The sequence below is a fragment of the Aulostomus chinensis genome, chromosome 15 (assembly GCF_037954235.1).
Source record: "Aulostomus chinensis isolate RoL2024-O1b breed Wild chromosome 15, RoL_Achi_v1.0, whole genome shotgun sequence".
Classification (NCBI taxonomy): domain Eukaryota; kingdom Metazoa; phylum Chordata; class Actinopteri; order Syngnathiformes; family Aulostomidae; genus Aulostomus; species Aulostomus chinensis.
In genome coordinates, this window is record NC_141334.1 from 13,383,476 (window position 1) to 13,411,064 (window position 27,589).

Sequence of the window (27,589 nt, forward strand, 5' to 3'; positions counted from 1 at the left end):
TCATCTAAATTTGGCATCACAGTCTATTATTTCCGTCATCTCTGCCATTTTGTCACAAAACCTCCATGTCAGTCTTTCACTTTGATCTCAGGGTTGTGACTTGAATCTCTGGCTTTGAACTCAATGATTCTGACTATCATATCTGCAGAACACAAACAAACAGAAACTATCAAAGCTTCCAGAAACCTGTCTGTCAAAAGCTCAGTTTGTGAGACTGTAATCTCAGATCAGATTATTGACTCAGACCCTAAACCAGGGCAGATCAATGATAAATACAATTGAGCTGGATTTGAAAAACCAAGAAACTTAAGTGGGCCAGAATTTTTCAGCAATCAATTAACAAAACATCTTTTAGAGTTTTCTTAGTGGGAAAAGTGTAATATTTTATTATGAATACAGACGACTTAAGGTTCAGTTGTGTCAACCAAAGGCAGAGGTTAAGAGTGCTGTCAATCAACGACAGTTGCATTTAAGGTAGTTTATGTGCGAAATGCTTGACGCACACTCACTAGATATTTCCATACACTACATATGTAGTTGGATTACGTTTTCATATGTCCAATCAATGTATGCTGCTAATGCCACTTGGAGGTTGCTTTTAGGCCAGATTGAATAGAGACCAGTTGAATAGGCAAGTCCTACATCCTCATCCCACACTTCAAACTCCATGCTGTACTTCCACAAGATACCAGCAATACACATACAGACAGAGATTTCTTGCTTTTATAGATGGGTGTTAAGAGTAGCGTATGTTTGGAACAGGGGAGAAGTACTGTAGCATGGCACGTGATATAAACAGGTCAAACTGCCAATTCACGCCTACCTACATTTCTATCAAAGAAGTGACCCTGGAGTTCTACTGGCAGCACCACAGATTGTTGGTGTCTAATGATCATGATGATGATTATTGTGGGTGACTGGAGTGTGACTTGACATCCCGGTTCAGAGCTTCACAGCTGCTGTGTAATGTGAGCCGTGGATCGCGACAGCCGCAGTGTGCGACAGTCAGTGGGTTTGGTGGGGGGATTTAGGGCTCTTCCTCTCTTTCTTTGCTCTTCCGCTCTCTCCCCCTTTCTCACTCTCTCAGATTTTATATTTAAATATAGTTCAGTGCACTGCAGTGAGCAGGTCCTGGAGCAAGATGGCAGGGTGTCGTTTTTGGATATTTTCTGGAATTGTAACTATTCTTGGGACTGTGATGGTTCAGGGTAAGTGGCGCAGTTGTAAACTTTTGGCACATCCTCATTGACTGGCTGGCTGCCTTTTTGTGATCAAAATAATCATCCTCCTATCATGTGCAGTTGGCAGAGCTGTGTTCAACCATTGCCGGACAAATGTTCCACTCTTTAAAAGTAATCAAAACATGACAAAAAAAGTCAATCAGATGCAGCTGTGAATGAATACTTTTTGTAGATGATAGTAAATTGATTTGGAGGGCACTACATAGAGCATCACTACGTATATTACAGCTACAATTTGCACTTGCTGCTCAAAGAATGCGCTTTTTTGTGTAAAGTTTGCTCTTTTGTAACCATGACTGCTAGCATATTCAAACAAAATACATTAAATGGTTGCAAACAACTCATTTAACGTTCACAAGCACAAGGTGCCATTGATGAACCCCATTGTCACGGGCAACACTGGAGTACGTGAAGCTGCAACGCTCGGTAGAGATGTTGTGCTACAGTACAACAGAAACATGCCTACAGTTGAAATGGGATTTGGTGGTGTATTAGCCATTCTGCAAATCAGCATTAGCTTTCAACAGTAAGTGGAGACGTGTTGACTCTCCAAAACACAAGGGTCCAAAGTCCGTCGCAAAGGGAAAAGCAATTGATTCATGGGGTTGATGAGTCTCTCTCTCCTCGGCAGAGGTTATTGGAGTAGATGAGTAATCCTCCCTCCACGGACAAGAGTCATTTTGACAAGACCTGTTATTGTTGAGAATACTGCTTTTCTTCGAAAATCCTTTTATTGCTCCCATCTTTGAGAAGCTATGCTGGAAATGAGACTGAGGGTGATCAAGCCTACAACATTGCATACTCAGTCCCTGACCAGCTTTTTACATTCGTACAGATCATTGTAGGAATTTACTGATCAAACTGCCCACCAAGTAAAATACTTGAGATGAACTTGAGTTGAAGCAGCATTTAGTCTTCTTAGAGCAACAGCTGTACGTACAATCTTGGTATTAAGCCGAGCTTAAGGGGCATCAGAGCCTCACCAGGTGTGATATTAGGACTGACCTCTTCTGCTCCTGTCATGATGATCAGAACATAACATCCTGGATTTAACTGCAGCCGACCTTTAACAAGAATCCTCCTAGAAAAGATTCTTACCGGAAAAGGGACCATATCACCATACTTGACCTGCTTCTACCTTTATGCCCCCTTTGAGACTCATGTCTGAAACTGTCACGTGACGCTGTATGGGTCAACAGCACTGGGTCAGCTAGGGTGAGCTTATTTGCTTTATCACCAGTCAGAACAGCGGTTTTTCCCTGTTTATCTGCTTTGAAAGTTTTGCCTGTAAATTTTCAGCGTCTATTGATCATTTCACCCGGCCTTTAGACAAACTGTCTGTCATGAGGCTAGCGTGTTCTAGATGATCTATTTATAGAGTCGTATATAGTCTTTTTAATGGGGGGAGGAATCTCTTTGTTTTCCTCCCTGGTGAATTTGAAGGAGTTTTGCTGGATTTTGATGAAACACGAAGGGAGACAAACCTCACGGCTGCATTCTGGCATTGCGAAATTCATTGATTGTCACATCTGTTCTTCACTCATCCATGTGCCACTTGTCACATTTAGTTATCAACAAATGGAAACGCTTTAGGAACATCCCGCTTTTATGCAGCTTACAAGACAGCTCAAATCTAAGTGACATGTTTTCGACTGATTGGACCAGGCAGACCTGAGAATGAATCGATTATGAGAGCCAACATCCTCAACGACACTTAGCGTGTGTTTCCATCAGCGTTTGATGATATTGATGATTATTGTAGATGACCTGAGTGTGACTTGAAGTCCTAGTTTCAAGTTTCCCAGCTGCTGTGTAATCGGAGCTATGGATAGTGACAGCTGGGAGGGAAGAGGCAACGGGTCGGAAATAACTTGTCTTTCTCTCCCTCGGTCTCTCTTGAAGTTCATGCAGAACTATATTGTAGCTGAGGAGTACAGATGCTACTCTTGTCATTAGGAGCAGTTACGAGCCATGGACAATGTGTATGAGGTATTTCACATGTGCACCAATGCGCCAAACCATCTTGCTCACTTCAGAATCTGCTCAGTTGGAGAAATATCCAAAATTTGCTGCAGTTATGACGCTGGTTAGAGTACGCTGGTGTGTAAGTGGAGGAAAAAGTTGATTTGTCGTTTTGGTTGGTCATTTTCATTTGATCCCATGAGTCACGTTCCAAGGAGAGACATGTGAACAACAAAGTACTTCTCCACTCCAGTGCACATTTAAACCAGTCAACACTCGTGGTGACAGCACTGATGACCTGAGTGTGTCAGTGTTGATATGTGAGAGTACTGATATGCAAATCACTCTGTCTAGCTCTTAAGGCCATGAGGTTATCATTACTCAGCAAATTCGCCTTTAATGTAGTTATAACCCTAAACAGTACTTTTCAGTACTGGTTACTGTGCTGTTGTCCTCCTGTTTAAGCTTTCAAACGACCTCACATTTAGATGTTTTAATTAAAGAACATGTCCCACTAAACATTACCTTTGACATTTCTTGTGTATCCACCAATCTAACAGAGCTGTTTCAGTTGGAATAATCAGTAAACTGCCCTCAAACTAGATTCTTTTTATGTCAACATCTTTGTTTGCTTACAGTTTTTTTGTTGTTTGCAGTTGTGTTGCTTTATTTGTGTTGCCCGCTGTCTGTGTACTTCCTGTTCTCAGGCGTCTCTTGAATGATCTCAATCTCATTGAAACATCCAGAATTAAGTTCAAATCACACCAATCTACGAAACTCTTCATGGATGTGTCACTGTTCCACTTTAGCTAACATTAATTACCAGTAGCTAAAGCTGCAAGCACATATTTGTGTACATTGAACAATCCCCAAATTTTTGAAATTTTCATATTTTTGTGTTGTCAGCATTCCTTGTTGCCAAAAATAAAAAAAAAACTTAGCAAACAATAAACACCACAAGGTAAAGTAAAATATATGTGTATTTTACCAGGCCGTTGTACAGTTAACAGTCCCAAAACATCACGACTTTTTTTTAAAAATTGTAATTATGTTTTTATCATCATTTAAATTTTCAGTACATTTTTTTTCCCTATGCTCAGTTTGTACATTGTACTGTCCTGATATGTTTGAACTTTTCAGTACCTTTTTTTGTTGTTGTACTGGGTTAAAATCAGGACACCGCTTGAACAACTTAGTTTTCTTAAAAATTTACCGTTCTGATTATTTTTGTTTTTGTTTGTTTTTTTGTGAAATTGTGGTTATTCAGAATTTATAATCTTGCTTTATGCAAAACCATAACTATATATTTGCTTCCTTTCAAGCTGAGTTGATTTGGGCTCTCAGAGACACAATTTATTTACCCAACTTGTTTTATTTTCCGCATTCTTCGATAGTTTAAGGCCTAATAAAATGATCTCTCCAAATATGAACCAAATTTCAAAACATTTGCACATCAACTCACTCCCTTTTCTTTTTCTTCTTGCAGTTCAGTGTAATGAGGAGTCAGAGCTGATCCGCGACTTGTTCAAAAGCTATAACAAGAATATCCGTCCGGTGGTTAACCCTGAGGACAAGGTGGAGGTTCAGATTAAGCTGACCCTCACTAACCTAATCTCCCTGGTGAGAGCCCGCTTGTCATGTCTGTTGCAATAAAACCTTTCGTCACATTCAAAATAAGACGATAGGGTTTATACAAGTTCACGGTCACCATTCGCATCATCACGCTGACCAGCTTTTGTTATGAGTCCCTGATTGATATTAGATCACATGATCTGAGTATTCTTCTTCACGCAGAATGAAAAGGAAGAGACCCTTACGACCAATGTGTGGATTGAGATTGTGAGTTTGATTCTTTCAATACTTCCTGGCAAGACTATTGGTACTAAGATTAATTTGGCACCTATTCAGCCCTCCATTGAATCTAGTATTTCAAGTCACAGGTGACCTTTCTTCTCTCAAATGTCATCAACAGCAATGGGTTGATTATCGCCTTGCCTGGAATTCATCTCTGTATTACAACATTGATCTTATCCGTGTGCCGTGCAACACCGTCTGGCTTCCTGACATTGTCCTTGAGAACAAGTGAGGCAATAATAAAGAGGAGTAAAGTCCTGCCCTCTCATCTTGCCTTTTTTTTTTTTTTCAAATTGGTGTTTACCTCATCTTTTATTTGCTCACAATCTCTGCAGCATTGATGGCAAGTTTGACGTGGCCTATTACACCAATGTGTTGATCAGCAGCAGTGGGTGGATGTACTGGCTGCCTCCCGCTATCTATCGCAGCACTTGTGCCATCGAGATCACCTACTTTCCATTTGATTATCAGAACTGCACGCTAGCGTTCAGGTGTGGTTGGAGTGAATCATTACCAATAATTAAACCACGTACAGTAAATCCTGCTTTTAGTTTGATTACTGTCTGACTTTGCTCCTAAAACCATAGATCCCAGACTTACAGTGCCAATGAAGTCGACCTCATCTTGGCTGTTGATTCAGATCAGACAATTGAGTGGGTGGACATTGACCCTGAGGCTTTCACAGGTACACTGCATCCACATTCAAGAGTCCAATATAGAAAACTACAACTTTTCTCCAACTTAATATGTTTTCACCTCTCAGAGAATGGCGAGTGGGCCATCATCCACCGTCCAGCCAGAAAGATGATCAACACACGTTATTCCCCAGATGATCTAGGGTATCAGGAGATCATGTTCAATCTGATCATCCAGAGGAAACCCCTCTTCTACATCATCAACATCATCCTGCCCTGCTCCCTTATCTCTTCACTGGTCGTGTTGGCATACTTCCTCCCTGCTAAAGGTCAGTCAGGCCATTGTTGTGCCTCCGTGTGCCACTACGTCCATTTCTCTTGAGGGAATTTCTTTAAATTTGGCACAAACATCCACTTGAAGTTGTTGGAAACCTAGAAACGCTTTCATGGTTACTGTCACCTTGCATGAATGCAATCTCTCAGGAAAGTCTTGAACGGATGAACAGAGAAGGTTTGGGGGGTCAAAGGTCAAAGGCGCACTTGACACTTCCACATATGATATTCATAACTATACACAGATTTACATGGTAATTATGACAAAATTTCATATACCTGTGTACCGCGAAACAGGGCTGGGTATTGGGAAGAAAGTCATGATAGGATACATGTTATAATGTATGGGATGTATTTTTCAACATATTGCGATACAATATGATATAATACATGTAAGGGACAATACCCAACATGGCGTCTCTTATCATAAATTGATGGAGAACACGGGAGGCCTGGGCGTTTCTGCTTCCACTCAAACTGTTATAAACGCATGAAAGGTATTCTAATATGTGCTGCTTCTTCTGAACGTAGAGAAAATACTGATTATTTTATATGACTCTTTATCTTCTAAGTCTCTCTGATCTTGTCCCCTTCACAGCTGGGGGACAGAAGTTGACTGTGTCCATCTCTGTCTTGCTGGCTCAGACTGTTTTCCTCTTTCTTATTGCTCAGAAGGTACCGGAGACATCGCTCTCTGTCCCTCTCATCGGCAAGTGAGTCCATGAGTCAGAGGGCTTCAAGTGGCCTTTTGCAGCAGCATCCTGTCCTCGACCTGTGCTGTTTTTGTGTTTTGTTCAACCACACAGTTTCAACAGAGACCTTCGCTCATGTCTTCCACAGATACCTTATCTTTGTTATGAGTGTCACTACTCTCATTGCTACCAATCAAATTGTGGTGTTGAACTTCTCCCTACGCAGTCCCAGCACTCATACCATGTCAAATTCCGTCAAACGTGTGAGTACATCCTTCATATCAAGTGTATCTATTCAAGTGTCACATAAACTGACGTCTTTTCGGCCTCCACTAGATGTTTCTTGAGATGATACCTAACTTCCTTGGCATGTCCCCACTGGTGGATGACAATGAAGAGACCACAGGGGTCAACGGAGTGAGGGAGCGGCGGCGAAGCTCCTTCGGCCTCATGCAGAGAGCGGAGGAATATGTACTCAAACAACCACGCAGCGAAATGATGTTTGACAAACAGCGGGAGAGGCATGGTCTCACACGATCCATTGGTAAGAAACTGTGGCTCGACTGTTGAATGTAATGGGCTGGTCACACATTCCAGCGTGAATCTTTGAATAATTGTGTCCGCTTTGCTGCAGCCACCTGTTGTCTAATATTCAGTGTCTCCTTCCCTCTAGTGGATAGTATAGATGTGAGCAGCACAGCTAATCTCTACAAGAGTTTAGCCCAAGCTGCACCAGAGATAAAGCAATGTGTGGATGCCTGCAACTTCATCGCTGAGAGTACAAGACAACAAAACAACATTGGATCTGTAAGTGTTACTTTATACCACAGAAATGTTAATCGTATTTTTCCAGTAAATATAATCTTAAATGTCTGATTATATCACTTCCAAATCAAGGAAATTGAAAGCTGGGTTCTGATTGGGAAGATGATTGACAAGGTGTGTTTCTGGGCTGCCATTCTCCTCTTCATCATCGGCACTGTGGGGATCTTCCTGACAGGACACTTCAACCGGGCACCAGAATATCCGTTTCCTGGGGAGGAGAACAAATATGCCCCGACTTAAAAGCGTCTAACATTGATGAAACCTTTCAAAGGGTCATTGTACCTCTTCATGCTCTCTGAAAGGCTGAGCATTGACTCCTGGGTTTAGAATCAGGGTTGAGCCTGTGCAGCAACAGCAAGACGTACACTAGTCAGACAGACCTGCAACATAGTTCCTTGGATGTATATCAAATGGGTGAGTGGTCCTTATTTTATAACATGGTGTTTTACATCATCATCATCATCATCATCATCATAGAAATCATACTGGTATTTGTCCATTTAGCTGTTTAAAGTTTAAACTTCCCATCATAGCTGAAGGTAAATGCTGAAGCTACTTCATTATTTTGATGAGGAACAGTATTAATTTTGCATTGAAGAACTTTTAAAATCATCTACATTATCTTCATGTTTGACTTGGATACAAAATGAACCCTGTGTGGTAATGTATTCAGAAATGCGAATAAAAAGATCTTGTTGCCTGGAAGAAAATCAATTAATCATGACATGAATGATTAATTCTATTTATATTTTATATGCACAAGTTGCCCAGCTTGCATGGGCTTGTAATAAATCTATGTACACATCGCAAAACATATCTGTCTGTTTTCCTGCATGTATGATGTCTTATTTGAACAACTTGTGCATGTAACTTGAGCCAACCAACTCTGCATCAAAGCCTTATTCTTCTTACTTTGACTTATTTATAAGGACATCTTGTTACAGGTAGATTGCTCAGAGGGATATTGTCTCAATATCATTGTGCCATGTTTTTTTAAATAAATATTTTATTTTGTGCATCACGTGTTGTTAAATTAATCTCTCCAACCATAGTTAAAAAAAAAAGAATGGATTATTTAGAACTGAATGTCAAGATCAGTTGTTGGTTCGTGTGAAGGTTGGAAATGTTCCAAAAGAGAGGAAATGATTGATTGAAGTTTACTATAATAAGATCTTAATAAGGATGAGACACAGAATTTGAGTTACTTTGACGTTTGATTTACTCTTATCACCGTTTGGTAAACTACTGCGTTCATTAGCCGTAAGTGTACTTGGACACCCCCTTGTGGTGAAAGAGTGCGACACATCATACAGACACATTTCTTTTCTGTCAGTTAACAGCGCCACCCCGAGGAGAATGCGTACATTGAGGTTGCAGCAAGGATTTAAACTTTGAACTCTGGGTCAAGTGCAGCTTTAAAAAGGGCCGTAAAAATACATGAGACACAAACAAATAATAAACAAAGCATTCATCTAATACTTGAGAGGAGCTTTACTTTTGTCTAGGTGTCAAAGTTGGTGGGACATTTATCCAAAAATACCATACAACTTTTGTGTTTTTCTTTCAAGAATTCAAGATTAATTTAATAGATAAGAAAACAACAGATTGCATTGCTGTGGATAAAGAGACAGATTTATACCAGAGTGCATCGTCCAGACCAGAGCATGGGTAAGGTAAGGTGCAGAGGTTAAGTTGAAAAAAAAAAATTATATATATATATATATATATATATATATATATATATGTGTGTGTGTGTGTGTGTGTGTGTGTGTGTGTGTGTGTATGTATGTGTGTGTGATGTATACCCGGAGCATATTTTGATTACCTTTGAAATTCCGAGTCTAGCCGGAAATCTCGTGATACTTTACGCGACTCACGTTTACTCGGACCAACGCGGCGCTTCTCTCCTCAAAACTTCTCTCCAAACTGTCCTGGCGGCTTCTAGTCGTGACTTGTACCTCGGTGTGTGTCGACCACAGTCCTCTCCCTCTGTACGGACAGTTGTCATCTTCCTGTCTACATGTGTGGTTTCTACACAGCGGAGCACACATGAAGCCACATGAGTCACATTCTCCCACAGTCTTGCAGAATTTATAATACACTCAAAGCATGACCTGCCTGTCTCTTGTGACAAAGTTACTCATTTCCTCTTAGTATCTCTCTGTCTTTCTGTCTGTCTGTCCTGAGGGACGCCGAGTGGGAGGGGCTAAAGTGTCCATCACCTTTGGGAAACGTTTTCCTCATAGGAAACACGAGCAGGAACTCCATTCTTCATCTCATGTTAGGAAGTTAACAACAGCACGGTGAGCTGAACCGGAGCTTCAACACTGGGCCTGGTTGAGCAGGACGCGTACTCCACGTCTCTCTGTCCGCCTCCCTGGACTGTCGCGGCTTTACCAACGGGAATTGAAAGTGTAACGTCTACAGATTTCACATCACCGAGGAACGGGATCAGACGTCATCCCTGCGGTGAGATTTTACAGACATCATTTCTTCACATGACATCTGAAGCGTAGTTTGTGTAAATTGTCTTTTGGGGAATGCGCCGCTTTTGGAAAGAAGGGAATGGGTGGAGACGGCACAACCCTGCCTGCAGCATGTTCAGCCTCAGCAGTCAGTAACCGTGATATTACAGCTTTGTGTCAAGAGGTGAAGAGGAATACCTTTAACTTCGGGAATAGCAGTCAGCCGGCGCAGCTTGTCGTGCCACCCTGTACCCCTTAATCTCCGGTAAAGAAAAAAGAAAAAGAAAAGTGCGTGATCTTCCCCTCGATTGCACCAAAAAGGAATCAGTCAGATGACTTTGATTAAGAAACGTTGTTTTATGTTAAATCCATCCGAAATAACCGAACTCGCTGAATCTTGTTCTCGGAACATGACGTGAAACAGCTCAGAGTTGACTCGTGAGGTTAAGACCAAAACAGACCTTGGTATTTGTGTTTCTATGTGCTTGAACTTCCTGTAAAAGCACCGCTCCGAAGTTTCAGGCACTTAGATGTTTCTTAGCACCATTTGCCTTCAGAGTTCTTGTTATCATATCTTATATGGGAGATAATTTCGAAGCTCAAATCAGTGCCATATACCATTATTACAACTTAAATTGAAGGAGCAGCCATGTTAAAGGGGTGTGGTCGCTGAACAGTTGAAAGTTTTCGTTTAAAATAATGTGACACCGAGACATGAGGGCGAGCATGACAGCAGGAAGCTGGGATCTCAGGCAGGTGTTTTCAGATGGGCACGATGAAGGAAGCGTTAATATAGACAGCAAGAGACGATCTGAAAGGTATGTCAGGCTGTCTTCACTTGACCACGCTCATCAGAAGAGGAAGGAAACTGTCAACAATCCACAGACTTCAGCCGGGACTCGAACCTCGGACCTTCTTGCTGCCCTGCTGCCGAGAGGTCTGCGTCTATTACACGGCATGAAGAACAGTTAATTTGTCCCCTGTCTTTCACCTGTCCCCTACAGGGCACTAAGTAGCCAATGTGAGGCGCTATCAGGGATCAAATCCAAATCTTCTACAGGCAGGAGTGTCTGGACCAGAACCAGAGCTGGACCAGAACACTGTCGAGCTATCAACTCATGTGAGAGGTTTGTGAGAGGGTATCTCTCCCTCTCCCCTCCATCGTGTGCTTCCTCCTGCAGCTGAAGCTGACGATGTCAAGCCACTACCAACTGATACCTGGGGCACGGAATATCCCTCAGGACCCGGAGTCAGTAATGAAATATTCGTCTCTGACAAGAGGGACAGAAGATTAGGACGCAACAGATGAGAGCGTCTGCAGGCAACAGTGCAGGCTTCCTCCGGGTTTTAGGCTGTTGATTTGAGTTGTTTCAATAGTGTTGAGAAGTACACACAGAGTCGTATTCATCCCACAGCACCATGAGGGAGGTCGCAGCACAACACGCCAGTGACCCTAAACATGAGCGATAAAGAACCATCTGCTTAAAAAAAGAAAAAAAAAGAAGAGAAAAGAACACCATGTCCTGATCTCCAGTCAGTCTTGGGTCACAGGAAGCGTCGAGCGTCCACATTCACAGATGTTCCCCAAAATGTTTGGAACATTTTTTTGCCCCCGAGTAGAGCATTGAGGAGAGTCTGTGCTAAAGCAATCACACCAAGTACTGATTTGATTCTCACGTTCCGCTATCACCCTACCTGTTGTTTTAGGGAGCTGTGATGTCATCACCATTGCAGTTTCGTGTTCTTCTGTCTGTCTCTGTCTATTCGGAGATAGTCGTGAGATGACAGTTTCAGTGTTACGGATTTTGATTTCACAGTTTTGTTGCGTGTAAAACAACAAAAAAAAAGCAAACTAATTCAGAATTCTCGCAGATTTAAATTCTGGAAAAGTCAGGTGAAAAAAAAAACGTAGTGACAATTCTCGTTACCACGCAGGATCAATTTGAAAATGTGACAAACCCTGATTTTCATTCACTGATGTGATTTTTTTTCCATAACTTTGGAAATATAATCATTTATGTACATTTTGAAAGAAAGGGCCTCAGATTATTGGGATAGTCCTTTTTTTTTCCCCCTCATTGCCCAACCCTAATGCTGACGTCACAGATCGTTACCGTGGTGATACCAGAGGCTGACAACAAAAACCTTTTGGTTTCCTGTAAAAGTGATGTGTGTCGAACAGGGCAAGTACAAAGCATGCAAATGCCAGTTTTGAGACGATTCGACCCATGAAGACAGTATTTCACTGTAAGATCTCCTCGTCTGCGTCTTCAGACTGTTTCCTGACTCAAAAAGGGAACTGGGCTCTAACCAGGTCGCAGCTCAGGGGAATAACCCGGACAGCTGAAGCCTCGTGAGCCTCAGATGGAGTTTAGCTCTGTTGCCAACATTTACCTCGGTGGCTCGTTAGGATCTTTATGTTTCCAGTACAAACAGGAAGAGTGCAACGAGAAAAACGTGTTTGGGTTTATATGTGGGCACCTGAGAATTATAAACCCACTTCGGACATCGTATTTCCGTCTTCTGGCTACAATCGAGGTCATCTGATCTGGTGTCCATGTTATTATGAGAAATAAGTAACCACACAGTAAAGTTTGTACTTTACTTGATGTTGAGTAATAACACTACCCTCTAGTCAATCTGGCTCAGGCTGTAGAGGATCCTGGGTAGTGTAGTGTTTCACAGGTAAGAAACCCTTAGTAAATAGTGGAGACAAAATATCCCCCAAAGCCAGAGAACAACAAAATCCAAGAGTAATCATAATTATCCATGGATTTCTATCACCTTAGTGTGGTGCAGGCTACGTTACGAGCAGATTGGTTTCACATGCTTGATCAGTGTTTAGTTTTCTCATACATACAAATGTCTTGCACTTTACAGGCAAGTTAGCACAAGTCACTTTTTTCAACAATAAAGGCTGAAAAGAAGAGAAACGACTCCGGCCAGTCGACACAGCAGAGAGCTGAACAACAGCTGGACATGAGTTTAAAATGTTGGATGTCCGCTGAATAAAAACGACCTTTCCAAAGAATAATAGCGATTCAAATCAAACTTATTCTTTTCCCAAGAATTACAGCAACATCAAGTAGCAGATTTCTTTCAGAACTGGTATCAACCTATCAGGGCACTTTGTATAACAAGTGGTTTGTGCTGACCTTGAACTTCGATACAGAAACACGTGATTTATTTTGGTTACACTTCGCTGTGACACTGCTCAAGAGATGTCGGACCTGTTTTTTTTATTTTGGAAAGATTAAAAAAAAACAACTCGTTCAAAATAATTGTAATCTGCCGCCCCCTATTCCACCCCCTACTTGATTGGATATTTACTGTGGTGCAGTAAAGTGTCCTGCCTCTAAACTTTACTACTAATTTGTATTCATTTGATAATCATAGATAAATTAGAAAATGGACGTTAGTTTTAAACCACGAGCAATGAAAATGCTGATTAATTTAAACTAATCGATTGTTACCCCACCCCCACTTCTCTCCTCTCTCTTTCTCTCGCCTCTCTCTGTCACACACACACACACACGCACACACATATACGACCTCCATCCTCTTCGCCCCGTTTCCCTGGAAACCTTCAAAGACATCAGCCCACACACTTCACAAAAGACTTCACACATTCTTGTTTCTCTCGCTGCTGCTCGCTGTGTCCTACACTTCTCGTGTGTCACAGTGTGACCTGGTAAACAGGTTAATTCTACCAGACGTCTGGATGTACTGCAGTGAAAGTTAATGCCGCTACTTCTGCCAGTACTTCATTAGTACTACTGGTGCTATTTCTATGACTACTTCTACATTTACCGTTGGTACAGCTGCTACTGCTTCCACCACAACAAGTGAAGTTCTCAATACACTTGCTGATATACTAAATGTCCACTATTGTTACCTTTGCAGCAGCATTTGTTATGTATTACCAGCAGTATCACTACTCAGGTGATGATATATTTAGATCGGATTGCTCCAAATAAGGAAATTTGTCGTCAACAGAACTTAAAATCACCTCAACAGTCACATATTTCTTAGTTTTGAGAATATATCACATACTGTAATAGTCACATGCTACTCACATAATACTCAACAGTATAAACTGAATTATCGGGATGGATTTATTTTTGATATATTATTACCTCTACTGAGGAAGTCATGTGGTCACCGTATTGGAAGGATATCTCAAAAACTATTTTGCTGAAAACATAAGAGGAGGAACACGTGATAATCTTACAGAGGTGATCGAATTGTAGATTCTGGTTCTTAAAAACTGTTTTAAGTCCTTGACAAGTTATAGCATGAATAACCTGGACATGTTATTGTCAAATCTTGAAAATATTCCTTGAGTCCATGTAAAATGGCCGATTAAAGAACATTTTAGGTTTTGGAAATTATCTTGAAGATCTGTTTTCATTTCCCAAACTTGGTATGGATCATGTTGTGAGTAAGACTTATTTTTGTGACTGAGCAAAAAAAAAAAAACCTATGGGCAAATTTTGATGATAATCAGTTCATATTCTGTATTCATGTGACCTTCGTAGTGGAGCCTATGCTTATTCTCTAAGTGCGGTCCAATTGTATCTAATGGGACTTAATGGCGGTCCGATGGTTAGCGCTTACAGCCTAACAGCAAGAATTTTCTGAGATTTCTCAGTTGCTCTGGTTTCCTTCCACAGCAGTCGACGCTTAATTGTCTGAGAGTGTGAATGCTTGGCTGTCTATATGTCAGCCTGGTGATTCATGGACAGCCTGTCCAGGGTCTAACGCACCTCTCAGTGTCAGCTGGGACCAGTTCTAGCTCCCTGTGACCCTGTGCAGTGTTTTAGATAATGGATGAATAAAGTTTTCAAACTGTGACAGCCTGCAAAATAATCAATATTTAAATTAGATACTGTGAATTTACACTTCAAGTGTGTGATTTGAGAAAAATAAAGGGAAAACTCCTTTTCTAACTTTTTTTTTTTTTTTTAACTTTTTGTCTTTGCACCAGAGCAGCTGGCAGTCACATTAACAGAACAATGGTCAGTTCAGAGGATGAGATTGAACCTGAAATTCAGACCTCAGCAGCCCAAAACCTTGATAGAAGACGCTTCTCTCGGGACATCCGTAATCTGAGCCCAGATGAGATAGACGGACTCATCACCGGCAGCGGTAAGCAGAACATGTGTCTCCCGCCTATTCGCTATTCCTCGCTGCCTCAGAGGAACTGTCAGAGAAATATTCTTCTTTTCCAATACAGACGGCCGTCCTTTCCATGTGGTGCATCATCTTCCGGAAATGAAAGAGGAGGGAATACCTTACCTGATGCCTGGAGTCCCAATCACATGCAGGGTGGACAACACAGAGAAATACACTACCCGCTCTAAGGTACTTCTGTTATTTATTTTCTTTAGTTTGAGAATATGCATAACAGTTTCTATTTTTGATGGTCGCAGAAAGGTTCATTAGAAGCTTTAGATAAACTTGAAGCGAAAGCGCTTGTGTTCGAGCAGAGCTCATGTCAAAATAATCCCAAAGTGACATGAATGAGTGGGATCTAAGCAGATACACGCTGCAGCCATGTGGTCTAAATCAGGGGTCCCTTGGAGGGCCAGAACTGAACATCAGAGCAGGCCGTGGGCCGAAGTGTGAATCTCTGTCATCACGGAGTTTCACGAATGCTGCTGCGATACTTGTTTTACTTTTTTGTTTTATAGCTTAAATGTTTATGTGAATCATCGAAACAATGTCCCCAGGTCCGTGTAGGAACCCTTTATACCGTGTGGCTAACTCATGGTCAGTTCCACTGGACGGTGAAGAGGAAGTACAAACACTTCCAGGAGCTGCATCGAGACCTTTACAAGCACAGGATGATGGTACACTTGCTGCCGATCGGAAGGTCAGTGGATCTATTGTCAAACCAACCGTTCACTCTGGCAGACGTGCAATGGAAATCTAAATGATGGGCTATTTAAGGTTTTTGTTGGTCAGTGTCTGAAGCAGGAAGCATCTTGAATATTCAAATTTCTCCCATAGATATGCAAAAGAGAGGCAGCAGCTGCGAGGCATGTCGGAGGAGATGCCCAGTCTCCATGGAACGGAACGGACTAGAAGGACCTCCAGCAAAATGGTATCAAGCAAATAAAAAGTATAGAGTTCATACATAATGCCTCCTTAGGGTATTCGCCTGTATAATAATCATTCACTCACATTCTCTTAATTGGTGTGCAGAAGTATTTATAAGTGTGTGTGTTTACTGTAAGAAGTTGTTTCTTTTTTCTGCTTTTCTCCTGCAGAAATATCTGGAGGAGTACCTGAATGGTCTGCTGGAGAACAGATTCTGCAAGAACGACCACAGCATGGTAATAACTGAGAGCGCCGGGCCTCATTCAGGAAATGTTCTTATGCACAAATGTGTTGTTAAAGGCTGTAGGAAGTAAAGGAAAGGAAGCAAATCTGATGGCCATTTGTAAGTCTTTGCTTCAAGCCTTTCTTTCAGTTCGTCTATTATTTCCTGATCACACAAGCGGCGTCTTTGCCAAACAGGCTCAGTCTCGGAGTCGATCAAAGACAACTCCTCAAGCTGAGACTACATAAAGTCAGTGCTCTTGTCTATCCAATAGTTTTGCACAACTTGATAACCTCCCCTGACTGTGCCATGCTTGAATTCCAGGTTAGCCTTCCGAAGCGGCACCTTCGGAACATTTACAAAATGCCAAGCTAGTTTGGGGCGGATTGGGACCTACACCTGTACTTCAGTCTGACACGGAAGAATACAATTTCAGTGGTACTAACACGTAATAAATGTATTTTAAAAGACCAATTTAAAACTTTTTATAACATAATTTAAATATCCTGAAGTACCCTAATTCACCTGGAATCACTGGGGGTTAATGGCCTTGCTCAAGAGCACTTCAGTGGTGGTTTTACAGGGGAGAAGGGCTAGCTTTCCTTTGTTCACCAAGATTTGTCCTGCTGGTCCAAGTGTTGAACTGATGACCTTTCAGTCACAAGCTCACCTTAAATCAAACACAAATAAAATAAAGTGAATGTCATGTATCCTGATGACATTTTCTTTTTTTTTCCAGCTGGAATTCCTCTCCGTCAGCGCTCTCTCCTTCGTCACTGATCTTGGACCCAAAGGCCTGTAAGCAGAATATGAGACTATTTTTGTGACCATGGTGGACAAATAAAGCACATGATAGACATTTATAGTGTGATATGTATCAATTTATCTCAGGGAGGGACCCATCTTCAAGAGGTCAGGGGGTCACAGGATTCAAGGGTTGAACTGCATCGGTCATCACCAGTTCTGTTTCCGCTGGTCCCGGCGCTGGCTGGTAGTGAAAGACTCCTTCCTGATGTACATGAACCGAGACAACGACAACATCAACTTTGTCTTGCTGTTTGACCCCGAGTTCAAAGTGAAAGTGGGCCGTGCTTATACAGACACCAAATATGGCGTCTGCATCGAGAACTTCACTCGGTAAGTTTGCTGTGTGTGTGTGTGTGTGTGTGTGTTCCCTCTTGAATGTCTGAGATTATTATGTTCTGCCACGTATTTGTGTTTCTTCAGGAGTCTGGTCATCAAATGCAGCAGCTATCGCCAAGCGCAGTGGTGGAGTCATGAAATCAACCGGCTTGGAGAAACATCCGATTTCATCAAAGTGCAACGCTTCGAGGGTTTTGCGCCACCCCGGGAGAAGACGCTCACTAAATGGTGGGTTATGTAGAGTGTCTTCAATTTCAAAGAAGCGTCTCTCATTTGTAGTTACATTCATTTGCAAATTATTTGTTTTTAAGGTACGTGAATGGACGTGGCTACTTTATGGACCTGGCTGATGCTCTTGAACAAGCCAAGGAGGAAATCTTCATCACAGACTGGTGGTATGTGTCTGACTTTGCAGATGAAGAGGTTTTATTTAACCAGACGTGAATTTCCATGTAATCATATCCCTAAATATTTCTCCCAGGCTGAGCCCTGAAGTGTTCCTGAAGAGACCAGCCACAGATGATTACTGGCGCTTGGATCAGATACTCAAACGCAAAGCAGTGAGGATTCTTTCTCTCTTTTGTTTTTCTCTTTAAACTCAAATAATTTTCAAATTTATACATCGCTGTTTATTTTCCACAGGAACAAGGAGTCAAAGTGTGTGTTCTGCTTTACAAAGAGGTGGAACTCGCGCTTGGCATCAACAGCGAACACAGCAAGAGGACTCTTATGAATATGCACCCGAACATCAAGGTCTGTCTGTCTGTCTGCTCTCCACCTCATTTGATACACAGAGAACGAGAGGCTTCATCTCACGTTTTCGTTCTTGACATTCAACAGGTAATGAGACATCCTGACCACGTGTCCTCTGTGGTGTTCCTGTGGGCTCATCATGAGAAGATGGTGGCTATTGACCAAACAGTAGCCTTTGTTGGGGGAATTGACCTGGCATTTGGGAGGTGGGATGATAGCCAGTACCGGCTAACGGATCTTGGCTTGAAAGAGACAAACACCAGCATAACAGAGGAGGAGACGAAGGAAGATGCAGATGTAAGACCTGTCTGTTTTTACTCTGTTGGGATTCAGGATGAACGTGTAGTTCATGACGTTCTGTATCTGAATCTCTCACTTCGTGCAGACGCAAACAGATGCTAACCAGGAGAACGGTGTGGCTGATGGTCCGCAGCAAACAGAGCTGAACAGTGAGGATCTGACCGGCAACACTAAACTGTGGCTTGGCAAAGACTACAGCAACTTTATCAGAAAAGACTGGGTCCAGCTAGACAAACCGTTTGAAGGTACATTATCTGAAACCCCTTTTTACTATCACAGACGCTTGAGAGTCTCTGAAGAGGGAGCTGAAAGGATCGCTTCTTCTAATTTTCTCAGATAACATCGACCGTACTCAAGTTCCCCGCATGCCATGGCGAGATCTCTCTGCAGCTATTCATGGTAAAGCTGCTCGGGATGTAGCTCGCCACTTTATCCAACGCTGGAACTTCACCAAGGTCAGAGTCTGAGGGAAATTCTACATTTGAACGGTTACCTGGGATTTATTAGTGCTTCAGTATCTTCTTTATCTCCAGCTTTTCTCTTTGAATATCAAGATATATGACATTAGATCAATTATCAAACAAAAGATTTGAAATTTTCCACTTTTTATATAAATACATATAACACATACGATACACTCAAGCAACTTTCTTAAATAACCAAGCCAGAAAAGAAATCCCAAGTCCCCATTGTGATCACCAGGTACACAAAGGTTCTTCATTTAGTGTCTCTTTTGTTCTTTTATCCTTTATTTTTGGATAATATTTATGTCGCTTACTGTTCTCTGTTCATTTCTTATGTTTATCGTTTTTATTAATCACAAAATTAGCCGATCACTGCACTCTTGAGTTTGGGTATGTACTTTTCCACAGATTTTTGTTCTTTTGATATTTCCTTTTGTGCTTTTCACTGTGCCAAATTTAAAAAAAAAAAAAAACTATATTAAATGGAGGTTGAGACAGGAAACAAATACTTCTTTTATGCAATGAATTGGGCCTATAGGTCACTTAAAGAAGATGTCAAATTAATGAACAAAAACTGTAATCAGGCATCAAGAGGAAATCCTAATGAATCTTAATTTGTCTTTTATATTCTTTTTTTCTTTAGATCTTCAAAAACAAGTACAAGGATGATTTCTACCCGTACCTTCTCCCCAAGTCTCACTCCACTGCTGACACGCTCTCATTCACTGTGCCCGGGTCTAAGAGAGCCAAAGTTCAGGTACATACACACTTTAGATAACATCGGCGTCGAGTGGAATGTAATCAGCAAAACCGATCACCTCTACCTAAGGAACGAGAGGGTTTACTTTGTGGTCTGGTTAACAAAAAAGTATAAAAAGTCCTAAAGCGAGGAGAAACTTAAAGCCAGCTCATAGTGGCCATTTGATTATTCATTTATTTTTGCAATTTCCTGTATTTCAATGAAAAAAACATCCCAAAACAATCTCTCATTATCGTACCGCTACAGTGCCTGCTTTGAAGCTTTACCACAAAGTTTCATTGACAGTAGCAAGAGATAGATTGAAAGGTGACTGGTGGCTCACACCAGCGCCAGATGGAAAACCTGGCAGTGGTCGGCCTGGAATATCATCCGGGATTTACACAAACACACACACACACACACACGCACACACACACACACATTACAACAACACGTAAACAACCAGAGTATTTATAGTTTGGCTTAATGGCCTATTTAACATTCCTCAGGAAACATTTCATCAGTACATCAGAGTTGGACACCTTAAAATCTCATTAAAAGGACAAAGTCATAGAGAGTACAACACTTCTGCATGTACAAAATAACCCCATTTCCATATAGATTTAGAGGTCATTTCAGTAAATACTGTGATTATTGTAAACAAACTAGACTGAAGGAAGATTGAAGGCCTCAAAATGGCTTCTAACCTGCATTTTGCTTTGTGTCAAATCTAGGAGCAAATCAGATGGAAGTGTGTGTTTTTTTTTCTTTTTCTTTTTTTTTTACAGTGCAACAAAGACACACACTGTTCTCATGTTTAGAATGCAGCTCAAGTGTTCAGAGCTTTTTGCACTGGCAGATGGCGTAACAAGAGTAAAGCCAGCGAAACAAAATCACCTCCAACATGTTTGTCCTGTTCAGTAAAGCCAAAGAAAACTAAAGCACTCAAAGCGATGCCAAGGGAAGTATTCAAAACAAGCTTTATGGGAAATGTTGTCCAGATGTACCAAAACAGTAATACTTTTAATGTTCAAATGATATGCTACATAACTAGTAGATGCAGATGCAGACGCAGTAGAGGGCAAAGTAATTCCAAAACAGGCTGCCAGTGTAAAATTTATTAAACTATTGTGTGAGCAGATGTGTAAATTAAACAGAAGAACATTAACCCAAAAAAAGAGAATTTTGTTTCTACTAGTATGTTTAAGTTGCGTTTTAATCATACTTATGTGTGTGAAACAATAGAATAATTTATTTAATTGTGACTACAATAAGTTATTTGTATAGTACTTTGCAAACCGTCACAAATTGGTTCACAGTAAAACAGAACACAGTTGCATTGCGACAGCAAAATAAAAGCAATACAAATGAGCACATCATAAGCAAATTGAAATCAAATGACTGAAAGTACGTGAAAGAAAGTAACATCAGGTCAAAGCAATTTTTGAAAATGGGTTCTTAAAGTCTAGGACCCTCGATTGCAAGGATTCTATGTTCTTTACGCTCTAATCTGGACCTCGGAACAACATGGAGAGAACTCCATCACAGTCTGCTCTACTATTGCCCTTGTAACTTCCAGTGGAAGTGTTCAGCCTGTGGGTGTCAGAGAACAATAGCTGTTGGTGTGTGTATCCATTATTCTGCTGTGGGTGGTGGCTGGTAACCCTATCTCCTGCTCCCCATTATGCCTCAGCTTTCCTATCAGGTGTTGCTTCCCCTTTATTCAGGCTTCAGTGGCAGCTGTAGCACGTCTTGTTAGAGTTAGAAAAGGTTTGCTCCCTTTCTGTGTGCGTGTTACAGCAAACTAACAAAACTAAGTGTTATGTGAAATCAATGCAAATTCGAAAATCTTAAATGAGAACGAAACAACGGTGGCAAAAATGAATAAAGGAGAAAAAATGTGATCTTTTCTGTCAAATATGCTGAAAAATATGATGAATATTTACAAAAAAAACCTGACAACATTTTGTCAGCATATGCGTGTCGTTTTCTTTTTTCAGGTGTTGCGCTCTGCAGATCGTTGGTCGACTGGAACCTGTGAGAACTCCATCCTCAATGCCTACATCCACACCATCGAGAACAGCGAGCACTTCATCTACATCGAGGTAACCCAGAAATGTCCATTACTTACGTCTTAAAACAGTCACAGAGCGTGGTTGCTCTTCAATTTTAAAGTTAATACTGGTAACATTTCTGCATTGAACTGTAACATTAAGTATTGCGCTTGTGTGTTTTGCTGATGTTTGGATGAGGTACATTCTCCCAGATTTAATTGTATTCAAGGTTTTGTCGGTTATTTTTTTTGCCCGTCAATGTTGTCACATGCACCCACTAGTTTCTCCTACCAAGGTAACAGGAAAACATCCTTTTTTTCATCCCACAGCAAACTTTTGTCATTAATTACGTGCCATTTTGCAACATAGCTATTCAGCAGACATGGTTTGATTATATTGATCAATATCAATATTGTATAGGATAATTAGCGGCTCATACTAAGCAAACACGTATGCTGACAACATAAATTTACAACATCATTCTGCATACTAACTTGGCTAGTCAGCTATAGCTATGTTAGCTTTGACTATGAGCAGAGTTACCCCCCAATTAAATTTGCTCACGTTAGCTGCAGTAGCATTTCACGTAATATAAGCTAATGTTACACGTGGCTATTTCTCTAAATGTATTTACAGAACATCCTTGTAAATATAATGGAAACTATAAGAAAACATTAACTAATCATTTCCTGGGTTGCATTTGATTCCTCAGCAGTTGTAGATGTTTTAACAGTGAGGAGCCATGAGTTCCCGCCACTTCATCAAACTACACACGTCGTTATTGTTTTGATTGGAAGCACTCTAGTGGTAGAAATTACATACACTGTGTTTAAATTTACATCTTAAAGATATTGCAGCATTAGCGGACTTATTGTTCCTATGTACTGGGTATATTATATTGGCACTGGTGTGCCCGTCATGTTGAAATAATTAAAACCAAAAAAATGCTCGTCACCTGTTTTGCTACCTTGTGAGCGCAACGACACGGGGGTCAGCTGATACTTCTCATTTCTATGTGTTGATGTTATTGTGATTGCTGGCAGACAACACATTCAATGTTTTGAAGGGTACAGCTATGCAGTTCCTTTGACTTGCACATCTGGCTTTGGTAGAGAATCACACTGGCACACCCTTTTCCTTTCACATCTCTAACAGAGTATGTTGCCAGCATGTGTGTCTATTAATGAGGTTTTATGAGTGAAAGCAATCAGAACTCACTTCCTGTCCTGCCAGCTACCTGCTTCTTTCGGCCCTCACCTCACACTGAGCCACCATCTGCTTTCCTCTGCCTCTAGAACCAGTTCTTTATCAGCTGTGCTGATGGGAAGACGGTTCATAATGGGATCGGAGATGCAATCGTGAACCGAATCCTGCGTGCACACAGGTTTGCTCCCTCAGTTAAGAATACGCTACCCAGATTTATTGGCGTTTCATTAACTTTTTATACACATATTCTTAAAAGACTGCAATATTCTGTCAGCTCTGAATTTTTCCATCCGTGCCCAAAGTGGACTCTATTTTACCGCTAAATATTTTACGTTCTCTTTTTGAACGCAAGTGACAAGACATATTATACAGTCCTGTAACCAAATGGAAGCATTTATTAGCGAAAGAAATCATAAAATGGAATAGAAATTTGAGTAAATGCCAGAGTTCACTTATATAAATTATTAACAGAACCGAATGGATATTGTGTTTCATGATAGAGAGCAGAAGAAGTACAGAGTGTTTGTGGTGATTCCTCTGCTTCCTGGATTTGAGGGTGACATCAGTGCTGGAGGTGGAAATGCAATCCAAGCTATTCTTCACTTCACTTATAGGTGAGAGCTTTTCTCCCTTGTTATCATTCTGCACTCAGCCCACAGACCAGCGCTGTAGCTTATGCTTTGTGCATATGGGGTCGTGTTTACCGTGTTCATGAGAAGAGTCTATAAGAACGCCCACCCCTTGTGGTGTTCACGACTTCAGGAGCAGACATTTTAAAAAAATTTAGACTTCGATTTGACTGCAGCATTAGAAATGAGCTCTCAATCAGTCTTCAGTTGTCCATCAGGTTCTGGTTGTTTTTACTCTGGTTTGCGTTTTGTAAATATTATTGTAATATTCACAAAAGGCTGAATATATTTACAAAAGGCTGCTTTTTATTGTGTCAAATCCCTAACTGCTGTGGATTGTAATGTCTTAGGACAATATGTCGAGGGGAGCTGTCTATCCTGTCAAGACTAAGCGAACGTGAGTTTTCTGCCACTTTTCTGCTTTCGTTTCGACTCAAATATCCACCTTTCATCACAAAACTGCACCGGTTTCCTCTCTGACTTGTTTCTCTCTCTTTCTCCTTCTGTTGCACCTTTAAAATGAAGCTACTGATCTTAGGTATCTGCACAGTCTGTCTCTACTTCCATCTTTCACACGTTTCACATCCATCCTAAGAATCAAAATATCTAGATGAGTTCATGCGTCCGGTTCTTCTCGGGTTAATAACGTGATCTGCTTCCCAGTGGAGGACCAGTGGACGGAGTACATCACGGTCTGTGGCCTGAGAACACACGCCCTGCTCTCTCAGTCGCTGGTCACAGAACTCATCTACGTTCACAGCAAGACCCTCATTGCTGACGACCGCTGCTATATAATCGGTGAGTCACGACAAAGTCATTCATAGCGCCACCGTGACCTTGATTCACTCATCCAGCACCATGGTAAGATAGCTAATTAGTAATCTCCTTTCACATGTATGTGGCAAAACCTGCTGGTCTCTGAAGTATTTTCACATGTGTATTTTACCCTTTTCCATCCTTTCAGTGTTGCCATGAAGGTGTAGTTTACTTAAACCAGGATACAGTATCATTTTAGTTCAGGTTTATTTCATCGAAAAAGTGTATTTTGCCCTCATGCAGAAAGAGCCAGCCACGTGTATACATAGTTAACAGTGCTGGGCTGAGACTGAATTTGTCACAAAACATTGTTTAAAGTAGGCTAATGGTGACGTTAAAGTGACTTGAATAGGATTTTATACATGACCTTGTTTGTGAACACGGTCGCTGCTCCAGCCACATCAGATTCAGTGCTGGTAGTTTAACATTGAAGACAACAACTCCCATGATTCTGTGCTGCTTAATGTCATTAAGAATTTTGACTTGATTTTGTTTGAGAGACCCTCCTAGCAGGTGAAGACAGACCAATATAAATGTGGCAAAAATGAAGCAAAAGGTAAAGAAATATTGAAATGTTTTGATTTTCCGATTATTCTGTTCAAGGATTAAGAACACGAAATACTATATTTACAAATGTATAAACCCCTTGAAGGGAGTTTAATAAAGGCCACTGGCCAGGGGATCAACTTGTGAGGAATAATTAACTGTATATTGAAAATATCCATGATTAGTCATTTTTGACTATTTTTGTCTCCTGAAACCAGATCCGGATCTGATGATGTCATATTGCTATGGATACGATATCTCTGAGCTCCCTCTCATTTTCTTCACGTTAGACTTGAATTAGTTATTTGTTTCTTTTAAGGTTAAATTTCTTTTTCAGTGTGACTGTTTGTAGATCTTATACACAATAAAACAATTAACTGCAACACACCATCTTTCAAATCCATCTCTGACCTGCTGATGTAGGAAATACTCACAAACCAGACAAATACCTCATGTCATTGCTATTTCCTTGGTCGTTAGCTTCTTTGTTCGTAATCAGATTCTGTGTGAAGGGAACTGTTTGGAGAGGAACAGTGAGTCTGAAGGGACAGCTTGTAAACGCTCGTACTCTCCACATTCATCTCAGGATCGGCCAACATCAATGACCGCAGCATGCTGGGCAGCAGAGACAGTGAGTTGGCAGTGTTTGTGGAAGATGAAGACAGAATCCCGTCTATCATGGGAGGGGAGGAGTACCAAGCTGGACCACTCACACTCGCTCTGCGCAAAGAGTGTTTCAGGTCAGGATAAAACCATAACTCCCAACATTCTATATGGTTGCTACCTCGAGAGGTACATTTTTTGTAAAGGGATTTAAGCACCCATCTGCCTCCAGTTTACGTGCAAATTGTCTAATTTAATTTCCATTTAGGTAACTTAAGGCTTCTGTCTTTTTCTTCTCCAGTGTTCTTGTTGGAGCTACGTCCGACTCCAGCATCAACATTGACGATCCCGTCAGTGATGATTTTTTCTTCTCGGTCTGGAACGCAGCTGCCAAACTGAATGCCACCATTTATGACAAGGTATGAGTAACCACGACGTGCCATGAAGACCTTTCTAGTCTTGACATTTGCAATATGCAGTTTTTCTCACATCTCCTTGGTTGCTGCTCCGTTCTGCTGGGGCGCAGGTCTTCAGATGCCTACCCTGCAACGATGTCCACAACATGCGTGAGCTAAAGGAGCGCACCTGCGAGGAACGCCTTTGTGACAAAAACCCCGAACAGACCACGGAGGAGCTGAGGGCCGTGCGAGGGCTCCTGGTCCACTTCCCCCTGAGGTTTTTGTGCGAGGAGAACCTGCTGCCTCCACTGGGTACCAAAGAGGGCATGGCCCCTGTAGGGCTGTGGACATAACTGTTGCTCAGCCCAGATCAGACCACTATGCTAGAGCTACAGAGCTGATGTTTAATGCCAGCTAGTCGCAGAACTGACACTTCAGCTGTGAGGAAGACATCTCTGTTTGTTTGTTTAGCATCTATTTGACCGGCAGTGGACGAGGCTGAACATAACCACCGAAATAGATTTGAGGATGACTGACAAGAGTTAAAAACATTAGATTACGTTTTACTGGCCAGTTTGTTTATGACAGCAGTATCTGCTTCCTAACTTCTACAGTCGAATCTAAACTGCAGGGCTGGCAGAGTAGCAGAGCACACATTAATGATTGTACGAGAAGAGAAAAGGTATGGCGAGGTCATAATGGAAATCTAGCATCTCACATGATCTGGGAACATAGTGTACATTTATCAGTGCAAGGTTTTTGGGTGGGTGGGTGGGTGGCTCTTTCTCTCTCCGTCTCTCTGTCTCTTTCTCTCTATCTCTCTCACATGCGTGCTATCTCACTTTCTCCCTCTGAGGCTTCACCTCTCACTGCAGTGCCAGCAAATCTGTCAGAAAATTTGTGGTTGTTATGGTGACGGATATAAAGAGATAACTGGATCGTAGCTGGAACATAGATGAAGAAGATGTGAAGCAAAGTCATGTATTTATATAAATAATCAGAGGGGGGAACTGAGAGGAAAAGAGAAGGAGGACAAGGAAAGGAAAGGATGCTGGGTTGTTTTACTGTTGGTTTTTTTTTGTTTTTGTTTTTTTTTTAAGTTACCATGACAACCAAGTGAATCGTTGTTTCATATTGTCGTCAGCATTCCGCAATGGAACATTCCACCATTCACTTGACCTGGACAAAACTGCACTGACCATCACAGTTCTGTGTCACGTTGTCAGCTCCACTCCCGATTCATTTGCAATAGTGAATTACATTCTGCACAACACTCTACAGTAATCACAGACTCTATATAAAGATGGATGACATGTCTCTACTTCCTGCCACTGTGCAAAAAAATAAATAAAATAAAATAATAATAATGACACAAAATACTGCTATCACTGCCATCTTACACTGGTGACATCATTTGGAGCCAGTCTGCAGCACAGTGGTAGAGTGTCATATTGAGATCCCACTCAACTCAATTGCAAGCACAGTTTACTGCATTTTTCTTTATATAATTCCGATTATGGAAAGTTATTTTGTTCCCAAACAGAAGTCTGCATGTGCCTCTGGTCAATCATGACGTGACATCCCCCTTTTCATTATATCAAATATC

General features: G+C 41.3%; 2 protein-coding genes and 1 long non-coding RNA gene across 4 annotated transcripts; 2 read left to right on the forward strand and 1 right to left on the reverse strand.

The window, feature by feature from the left end:
• On the forward strand, positions 1-8,521 carry chrne (cholinergic receptor, nicotinic, epsilon). The gene is made up of 11 exons (XM_086226179.1): positions 1-1,208; positions 4,690-4,823; positions 4,998-5,042; positions 5,176-5,285; positions 5,393-5,548; positions 5,645-6,021; positions 6,624-6,738; positions 6,866-6,980; positions 7,054-7,261; positions 7,391-7,524; positions 7,615-8,521. Exons 1-11 carry the CDS (start codon positions 1,142-1,144, stop codon positions 7,780-7,782), a joined length of 1,629 nt encoding a protein of 542 aa, XP_086082305.1. The 5' UTR covers positions 1-1,141; the 3' UTR covers positions 7,783-8,521.
• On the reverse strand, positions 6,502-10,499 carry LOC147248799 (uncharacterized). Of its 2 annotated transcripts, none has more exons than XR_015119447.1 (5): positions 10,206-10,499; positions 9,661-10,006; positions 9,368-9,573; positions 7,825-7,883; positions 6,502-7,750 (listed from the first exon to the last, which is right to left on the reverse strand). It is a non-coding gene; the product is annotated as an uncharacterized LOC147248799 (long non-coding RNA). The 2 variants fall into 2 exon arrangements; XR_015119448.1 differs by having other exon boundaries at positions 9,765-10,006; positions 10,206-10,498.
• pld2 (phospholipase D2) lies at positions 9,747-27,344 on the forward strand. The gene is made up of 24 exons (XM_086226175.1): positions 9,747-10,011; positions 15,000-15,155; positions 15,244-15,371; positions 15,740-15,882; positions 16,020-16,113; positions 16,280-16,345; positions 17,072-17,130; positions 17,224-17,469; positions 17,560-17,703; positions 17,787-17,870; positions 17,957-18,035; positions 18,118-18,228; positions 18,316-18,525; positions 18,614-18,773; positions 18,865-18,983; positions 19,636-19,749; positions 21,732-21,836; positions 23,081-23,169; positions 23,492-23,605; positions 23,971-24,017; positions 24,284-24,418; positions 25,569-25,722; positions 25,887-26,004; positions 26,112-27,344. Exons 2-24 carry the CDS (start codon positions 15,023-15,025, stop codon positions 26,334-26,336), a joined length of 2,877 nt encoding a protein of 958 aa, XP_086082301.1. The 5' UTR covers positions 9,747-10,011; positions 15,000-15,022; the 3' UTR covers positions 26,337-27,344.
• Positions 27,345-27,589: the final 245 nt, after the last annotated feature.